The sequence below is a fragment of the Homalodisca vitripennis genome, chromosome 2 (assembly GCF_021130785.1).
Source record: "Homalodisca vitripennis isolate AUS2020 chromosome 2, UT_GWSS_2.1, whole genome shotgun sequence".
NCBI classification, from domain to species: Eukaryota; Metazoa; Arthropoda; class Insecta; order Hemiptera; family Cicadellidae; genus Homalodisca; species Homalodisca vitripennis.
The window spans coordinates 122129948-122139176 of record NC_060208.1 but is presented as its reverse complement, the minus strand read 5'-3'; the positions used below and the strand labels follow the sequence as shown (position 1 = coordinate 122139176).

Sequence of the window (9229 nt, the reverse complement as noted above, 5' to 3'; positions counted from 1 at the left end):
TGATAAACGAAATTATGAATGAGTACAGTACAAAACTAAGTAGAAACAAAACGAATTGTGTGTATAAAAATAAACTGACTCAATATAATATGTGACCCTTATAAAAGCAATCTTAACTGAATGGAAAAAAATTAATTTTAAACTGTGTAAGTGGGAAGAAAATTTTAAACTAAATTAAACCATTTTTTATGTTTCTATTTTGATTTTAATAATCTATATGAAGTCAATTTAAAAAATGCAACGACCAATTTGAAATAAACATTTATTACAAATAAAAACACACACACACACAATATATATACATATATATATATATATATATATATATATATATATATATATATAAAACAGCCTTATTTTATTTCAATAAAACACTGAATCGCAAAAGTACTTGTCACTTGCCGGGTGAATGTGCTACCATTAATTACACCACAGAGCGCTTACATTTTTCCGATTCAATTATTTTGTATTTGGCCGTATCTGTCACATATGCGTTATGTGTGTGTGTGTGTGTGTGTGTGTGTGTGTGTGTGTGTTGTGTGTGTGTGTGTGTGTGTGTTTAGGCAACGATGTCTAATGTCCGAAATATTTCTATATTTTTAAAACCTTCCATCGTCAATAACAAACTTTAAACGAGAACATATGCTATTCTTTCTTGTGGATTTCGTTAAATTATTAATACAAAACTAGTCTTTTTTATGGTTGTTTCAGGGGATTTTTTCATTGTACTATTTAGATGGTTGGTAACCCGGACGGATATTTCATTGCACATAGTGTTTAGAATCAGCTGTATATTAAAATATACTAGATATTATCTGACAAGCTCAGTGTAAAACAATTGTTACTGGTATTTTCGTGACTGCTTCGCATAATAGATGCTAGTTTTAAATTTGATCATAAATGATGTAATTATTAAAAAATCATCTTTAAAAATTATTAAAACCCTAAACAATGTTTAAAAAAACCTATTTTACAAAATAATAAATTATAATAAATATGACTAAATTGCGTTTCTTTATATTATTATGTAGCCTGAACGGAGGACCATTCCAAGAACGGACGTTACTTTGTACAAAAACTTTTCAAATAATAAGGGTTTAGACAAGAGGGTTGATCTTTTGCTTCTATATTTGGACTTCCATCCCCTTTTAGTCCAATTCTGTAAAGAACCACTCTCTAAAAATGTCAAATACCAGTTTTGAAAATAGTTTTTAGCCCCGGCTCTTTTTAATTCAATCTCGTCCGGACAATATCGATCAACGACACATTAGAATGAAAATAAATACCAAGTTGAAGTAAATATTGTAAAACACTCAGGTAGTTATTAGTTAGTAACCTTACTTGAGATCGAGGAAACAAATGAACACCGAGATTCAGGGAACTGAGGTTGAAAATTTCAACACGGGTAAAGACCATGGAAACTGAGCTGAGTGCACTTAAGTATGGAAGAAAAATAAGGCTGGAAGTATGGAAATTAAAAGTACAACCCAACAATTCTGGAACTTCCAGACTACTCAACTGATGTATCTATATCTTAGTTCTTAATATTTATTGGTTATAGTAGAAAGACTATATTTAGATCCACTATATATTATATTTAATTTAATTTAATTTATTATATATATTTAATAAATTACAGTTGTAAATTTTCTTCAATTACCCTGACCTACATAGTCATTCAAACTTATGTGGCAGTCGAAATGAGAATGTTATCCTTACAATTAGTGAAAATATCCATTTTGGGATCACAAAATATAAATATACATTACATATCTGACCTTTAAAAAGAATCAGTTTTATTGTATATTATAGAAAAACTGTATATAGCCTGAGTGGATTTAAGTATAGTCTTTCTACTATAACTAATAAATATTAAGAACTAAGATATAGATACATTAGTTGAGTAGTCTGGAGGTTCCAGAATTTTATATATATATATATATATTGTATTGAGAAAATATTACGATTCATTTATGTATTTACTACATTTTTTATAAACTCGACAGCTCTTGATCATAATCACTTCCAAGCAACATTTGTGACAGTGAGAGAAATTTGATTGAAGTGCTCTACGAACAGGTGGTGATCACAGTACTACGTCTCGCTGAAGGAAGCATTCTATTACATATGTGTTACATTTTTTTCAGTACCTTCTGATATGCAGATGCTGGCTGTCAACAAAGGAATAAGCAGCAATACAGTGCTTGCATTTATTCAAGATAGTCGACTATTTTAATTTATTAAATACGTTATTTTATTAATAATTGTGATCCTTAACTACAAATATTTGACAGAATTTAGTATGAGTTTATCGGTAACATATTATGAAAATTTTACAATTACGTACAAATTAAAGCACCTGAAACATAATGTTTGCCACATAAAAGTGTTGTATTAAATTTTATCAGTATCTTTTTACTGTGGTCAGTCTATTTAATACATCTAAGATAAGTTTTCAATAATAATTGAGGATATTGCATAAAAAATAATTATGTTTTGCAAAGATTTTTTGTAATTAATAAAAATTGATTTCACTTTAAAAGTAAAATTATATTGCCTTCTTGAATTAAAAAAAATTAAATAATGCATGCTCAATTTTAAACAATTCTATTTGTCATTTTAGGCTGCGCAGACGATTTCGTAGTCTGCGATATGTTTTTAAGACTAGAACTGTAATTGAAAATAGCGATCAGATTTATTAAACATTTGCTGCCAACTAAACAATATTTTAACACATTACAAATGTTATAGTTCTGAAATTATAGTGTAAACTTGATAGAACATTACTTCTTATTTCAACCTTTTCAGCAACCGCTGTTCATTTCATGTCATTTATTTCCAACGGCAGAACCACATTACATAGAGAAGAGTGAAACATAACAGTAACATAACAGTATTAATTCTAACAACAAGTTAACAATGAAAGAGTGTAATAACAAAAATAACAATAATACTTAAAGATAACTTGGCGATAACAGTAATAAATATATGATAACAGTGACAGTACATACAATAACAGATAAATAATGCAGATTACAATACAAATAACAGAATATTAACGATAGCAATTGATAAATAATTTAGGCTATAGATTTTCAAATGTGTGTGTATGTGTGCGTATGCGTGCGTGCGTGCATGCGTGCGTTTGTGGGTGTGTGTGTGTGTGTGTTTGTTTGTTTGTTTGTTGTGATTAAGAGGTTTCAGTGTGTTGCAGGTTGATAAATGTCTTGAGATTCCGTTTGAAGGTTAGGAATGAGGAAGCGAAGAAATCCATGTGGTTAGGAAGAAGGTTTCCATGAAGCTGAATTCTCCGCATCGTAGAGTTGGCCAAGTATGATGAGGAAACAGAGGATCTAGCAAATAGATATTGGGCTCTAGTAACAGCAGGAACCCGGAAGCAAATCCTCTCCAGCAGCTCAGGACAGTCCACAGTAGAGTTAACGAGGCGGAACAAGAATATTGCATCATGGAAGAAGCGCCTTGTTTCAAGAGCGGGTAGTTGGAGAAGGGATGCCACTTCGCGTGTAGAGACCTCTAGGTATCCATAGCCCAACCTTAGCCTTACCAGCCTGAGAAATCGCCTCTGGACCCTCTCCAGATCCTCAATCAAATATTTCTGATGTGGCGACCAAATCACACAGCAGTACTCCAGATGTGGGCGCACCAAGGTACAGTAGAGAGTCTTGAAAGAGAGTACATCAGTGAAATGCTGTGAAAATCTGTGTATCAGGCCGAGTTTGCTCACTGCCTGGCTGCAAGCCGACCGAACATGTGCATCCCAGTTGAGTGTAGATGTAATGGTCACTCCAAGATCTTTAAATGTAGTAACTCTTGATAGTGTTATGCCGCTCAGAGTTTACAGTTGTAATTTTATTGGAGAGACGGTTCGGTGGAAAGTGATACAGACACACTTATCGAGGTTGAGAGCCATGCTATTTTCCAGGCACCACTCCTCTACCCGATTCAGATCTTCCTTAATAGATTAATAGCATCTTGATGTGTAGTAACTTTCGCATACAGTTTCAAATCATCGGCGAAGAGTAGGTGGTCACAGCTCAGTCTTCGAGTTATGTCGTTAATGTAGATATTGAACAAAGTGGGGCCCAGGTGTGAACCCTGAGGTACGCCAGAAGTAGCAATGAACTCCTTGGATAGAGCGGATTGGAAGCGAACCTGAAGTTTTTTCTCATGTAGATAGCTCGCAAACCATTTGAGCAGTGGTCCACAGATCCCATACTCACACAACTTGCGGATGAGTAGGACATGGTCAACTCGATCGAAAGCCTTGGCAAAATCCAATTCAACGGCATCGATCTGAGTTCTCTCTCCGAGTGCGTCCATAATATGAGTCTGAAAGACGGCTAGATTAGAAACGGGAGAACGGTCAGACATAAAGCCGTGCTGTTTGTTAGTAATAAGATGGTGAACTCTAAACTGCAACCTGTCAAACACAAGTCTCTCAAAAATCTTTGCAAAAATCGGTAGGATAGCAACTGGTCTGTAATTTGCGATGTCATTCACTGAACCTTTTTTATGAATTGGCACAACTTGACTAAACTTCAGACATTCGGGAAATGTGCCATTAGATAGAGATAGATTGAATAGTTTAGTCAGAGGCAATACTAAGAGTTCAGCGCAATACTTTACAACTGCAGGCGATATGGAATCGGGGCCAGGCCCCTTGGACACATCAAGATTTGTAAGGGCACTTTGGACATCATCATAATCAAGGAGACATGTAGAAATAGCATCAAAACCAGAAGAATCTTCAGTATGAGTAGAGCTTCGGCTGGTGCCGAAAACCGATGAGAAGAAGTCAGCAAACATATCTGCAATGCAAACATCATCAGATGATGTGGTGTCTTCAAAGGACATCACTGATGGGGCTGTATCAGATCTGTCGCAGGCCTTAAGATAGGTCCAAAATATTTTGGGATTGGATGGTAGCACTTCTTGAACGTGGTTGACATAGCGCAGGAAACAATTTTTTTTTCAATGACTTGCACTCAGATCTAACGGCTGCGAATCGACGGTAAATCGTTACATCGAAGGTCAACTTGAATTGTTTGTGAAGAATCTTTTTCAAGCGCTGTTGAGCGCAGAGTAAGAAAATATCCAGGTAAGTAAACACAATTAAATACTTTAGTAAAAATATACTTTTAACTATAAATTTTGGCGAATGTTAAGTATGCAGTGATTGTTTAGTACTGTAATGAAAATATAAAAACGCAAAGCTACCTGTTAACTCTTACTAGAATTGAAAAGACTGCTAAAAACCTATCATGTATATCTTTTTGAAAAAATTAGGATTCTCAGACTTTTATGTATTTTATTGATCGGGAAACAAGGTAAAATCAACTATAGAAAAAATATTAAGATTAGAGTAAATTACAATTTCCGAGCTAGACTCTTTAGATCTGTTTATGTATATATATATATATATATATATATATATATATATATATACAATGGCTGAAACAATGCAAAATCAACTATGGGACTCAAAAATGTTAAGACCGGAGTAAATTTCATTGTCATAAATATACACTATTGGCATATTTTCTTGATCTTGGCAAAAATGTAAACTCTAAATTGGATCGAAAAACAACTCACATGAACCGTAAGTGCTCACACATTTCCGAATACGCGGGTAACTGCTAGTACTATATAAGGGTACTAGCTAATATAGTACCTAGTAGGTCAGTTTATATTAAATGACCTCACTCGATGTAACCACGGAAATGGCTTCAAGGGAACTGAAGTTACACAATGTTCCTGTGTTATGAAGTTGACCAAAACATTTTATGAATAGAAATCTCGTTTGATGCGAATTGTATTAAATCCAGCATATTGATTGGTCGTATTGAATTAGGTATGTATCGTTTAATTAAGTTTTTACACCAATTAAAACTTTATAGGAGTAATTGCTATTATTCCATGGATAAAATATGTTTTCGGTACCTACTGGAATGTTACTAAAAGTAAATAGTTCTAGCAAAATCATCTAAATGTAAATGTAGTATAACATTTATTCAGCGTTTGCAGTAACCCTACTGTAGGAAATGTTTCAATCATCACAGAAATATGTGTAATACGTTACTGTAATTTAAATCGTAATATTTTATGCTAAAAATTGCAATATATGAAATATTTTTTGAGTACTCCTTAATACAAAATTTTTAAGTAAATTTACTGCATTAATTTACTTTTTATTTTTCCTTTTTTCTTAATTGTACACCATGTTCATTTTAAAAATATACTGTGACAAAAAATAGGTTTATTCGAATATTATTGAATCCAAAATACAAGTTTTACTGTATAGTTTGTAACGTCATTTTCGCAAACGTCCATAACGTAACTGACCAGAAAGACTAAGTCGTGAAATTGGGGGTTAATTATTCCAGGGGTCGGGAGTAGAAGGTAGTTAGGAATCGGGAAACCCAAGGCTCAGATTGTGAGCTGAGGTCAACTCAAGTGGACTCAAAACGGACGCTCGGTATCATCATCAGCCTAGGCTTCAAAAGTAGGGTATGAGAGGACGGTGGAGGGACAATGTAACTTGGAAATTAAAAGCGTTGGGAAAGGGTTTCTTACAAAGGAAACTAAGGGGTTCCGCTCGGATGTCTTCGCGGGGACAGAGAAGGAAGGAGGCGCTGGGGATAATCTCTAGGGGGCCCGGGGCAAGGCGAAGCGTTCCGCTTGATTGCTCAGCGGGCGAGGGGATATGAGGCGCTAGGATTCTCTAGCGAAGGACGAAAGTTCCGCTTGGATTTTCTCTTGCGGGGAAAGAGAAGAGGCGCTGGGGTTTTCTCTAGCGCAGGGCGGAAAGGTCGTTCCGCTTGGATTGCTCTAGCGGCGAGGGATAGGAGGCGCTCGGATTTCTCTAGGCAGGACAAAAAGGTTCCGCCTGGTTCGTCTAGCGGGGAAAGCGAAGAGGCGATGGGATTTCTCTAGCGCAAGGCGAAAGGGTTCGCTTGATTGCTCTAGCGGGCGAGGGGATTAGAGGCGCTCGGATTCTCTAGAGCAGGACGAAAGGTTCGCTTGGTTTCTCTAGGGGGAAAGACGAGAGGCGCTGGGATTTCTCTAAGCACAGGGCGAAAGGTTCGCTTGGATTGCTTAGCGGGCGAGGGCATAGAGGCGCTCGAAGTTCTCTAGCCGCAGGACAAAAGGTTCCGCTTGGATGCTCTAGCGGGGAAGGAGAAGAGGCGCTGGGATTTCTTAGCGCAAGGCGGAAGGCGAAGGTTTCAGCTTGGATTGCTCTAGCGGGCGGGGGATAGAGGCGCTGGATTTCTTCTAGGCAGGCCGAAAGGTTCCGCTTGGATCGCTTAGGGGAGGAAAGGACGAAGAGAGCGCTGGGATAATCTCTAGCGCAAGGCGAACGGTTCCGCTTGGATTGCTCTAGCGGGGAGGGGATAGAGGCGCTCTGAGATTTTCTCTAGCGCAGGACGAAAAGGTCCGCTTGGATATTTTCTCCTAGGGGGAATGGAAAGACGAAGAGGCGTGGGATTCCTCATAGAGCAGGGCGAAAGGTTCCGCTTGGATTGCTTGCGGGCGAGGGGATAGAAGGCGCTCGGATTTCTCTAGCGCAGGACGAAACGGTTCGCTTGGATCGCTCTAGCGGGGAAAGACGGAAGAGGAGCTGGGACTTTCTTAGAGCAAGGCCCGAAAGGTTCCGCTTGATTTGCTCTTGCGGGCGAGGGGAAAGAGGCGCTCGGATTTCTCTAAGCGAAGGGCGATAGTTCAGCTTGGATCGCTCTAGCGGGGAAAGTCGAAGAGCGATGGGATTTTCTCTAGCGCAGCGGCGAAAGGTTCGATTGGGATTACTCTAACGGCTCGGAAGGGGATAGAGGCGCTCGGATTTCTCTAGCGCAGGAGAAAAGGTTCGCTTGGATTTCTCTAGGGGGGAAAGACGAAGAGGCGCTGGGATTTCTCTAGTGCAGGGCGAAAGGTTCCGCTTGGATTGCTATTAGCGAGGCGAGGGGATAGAGGCGCTCGGATTTCTCTAGCGCAGGTCAAAAAGGTTCCGCTTGGATCGCTTAGGGGGGAAGACGAAGAGGAGCTTGGGACGTTTCTATAGCGCAAGGCGAAGGTTCCGCTTGGATTGCTCTAGCGGGCGAGAGGGATAGAGGCGCTGGGATTTCTCTAGCGCAGGCGAAGGTTCGCTTGGATCCGCCTTAGCGGGCGAGAGGATTGAGGCGCTCGGATTTCTCTAGCGCAGGGCGAAAAGGTTCCGCTTGGATTGCTCTAGGCGGGCGAGAGGATAGAGGCGCTCGGATTTCTCTTGAGGGGGGGAAAAGACGAAGAGGCGATTATCTTTCCTAATAGTGGCGAAGCGTGTGGTCGTCTCGGAGATCTTCCGGCGGTGGTCTCCCTGGAACGAATGAGAGCTGTGCTGGTGGATCGGCTCCTGATTCAAGCAGCCAGGTTGGCGCAGGGATAGGGTAAGTGACGGAGGGGACGGACTGATCGTGGGGAAAATAGGACAGGGCTTATTGTAACTTCGGAAATCGAAGGACAACAGGAATTATAAGAGGAAGAGTTTGTATAGGACGACGCAGACTACTGAGGCGAACGCCCCCAAAGCGGATTAGCTAGGACACGAGATAGGAAAGTATAATGGTAAGCGGAAAAACCTGGATAACCGTCTAGGGTGCGGGCAAAGGTCAGGGTAAAAAAAAAAACTTTGTATAAAAGAGAGGTACGTGGAACTAGGGCAAGGAGGGCAGGGGACAATTAGGACGACGCTGGTTGTTTACGGATTAGGAGGGGAGTAGGGGAGATGTTTTAGTGGTACGTAGTAGTTTTCTTTAGCGAGGAAAGAGGGGAAGGAGAAAAATGAATAAGGGAGAAAATAAAGAAAAAAAAAATAAGAAATAAAAATGAAAATAATGAAGGACAAGAATTAAGAAAAATTAAAATGAAAAAAAGGTGAACAAGAAGAAAAGAAAATGGAAAAGGATAAGAAAAAAAAAATAAAAAGAGAGAGAAGGAAATTATAGATAAAGATGAATAAAATAAAGAATAAGGAAAGAAAAAAGGGAAAGAAAAAAATCAGAAAAAATCGAAAATCGGAAAAGGAATAAGGAAAAAAAAATAAAAAAAAAAGGAATTTAGATGGGAGAAGAATATAAAAGAAAGGGAATACAGAAAAACAAAATGGAAATAACGAAAAAAAAAAAAGGAAGAAAAAAGGAAAAATAGAAATAAAATAAAAAGATAAAAAAAAAAA

The 9229-nt window shown here is 38.3% G+C and overlaps 1 protein-coding gene across 1 annotated transcript; it reads right to left on the bottom strand.

Annotated features, from left to right (window-relative positions):
• Positions 1-3190: 3190 nt before the first annotated feature.
• Positions 3191-3931, bottom strand: LOC124355788. The gene is made up of 2 exons (XM_046806942.1): positions 3904-3931; positions 3191-3813 (listed from the first exon to the last, which is right to left on the bottom strand). Exons 1-2 carry the CDS (start codon positions 3929-3931, stop codon positions 3191-3193), a joined length of 651 nt encoding a protein of 216 aa, XP_046662898.1.
• Positions 3932-9229: the final 5298 nt, after the last annotated feature.

Coding starts and splice junctions, on each gene's coding strand:
- LOC124355788 (XM_046806942.1), bottom strand. CDS start 3,931: ATGGCTCTCAACCTCGATAAGTGTGTCT. Junction 3,814..3,903: donor CAACCTCGATAAGTGTGTCT/GTATCACTTTCC, acceptor CTACATTTAAAG/ATCTTGGAGTGACCATTACA.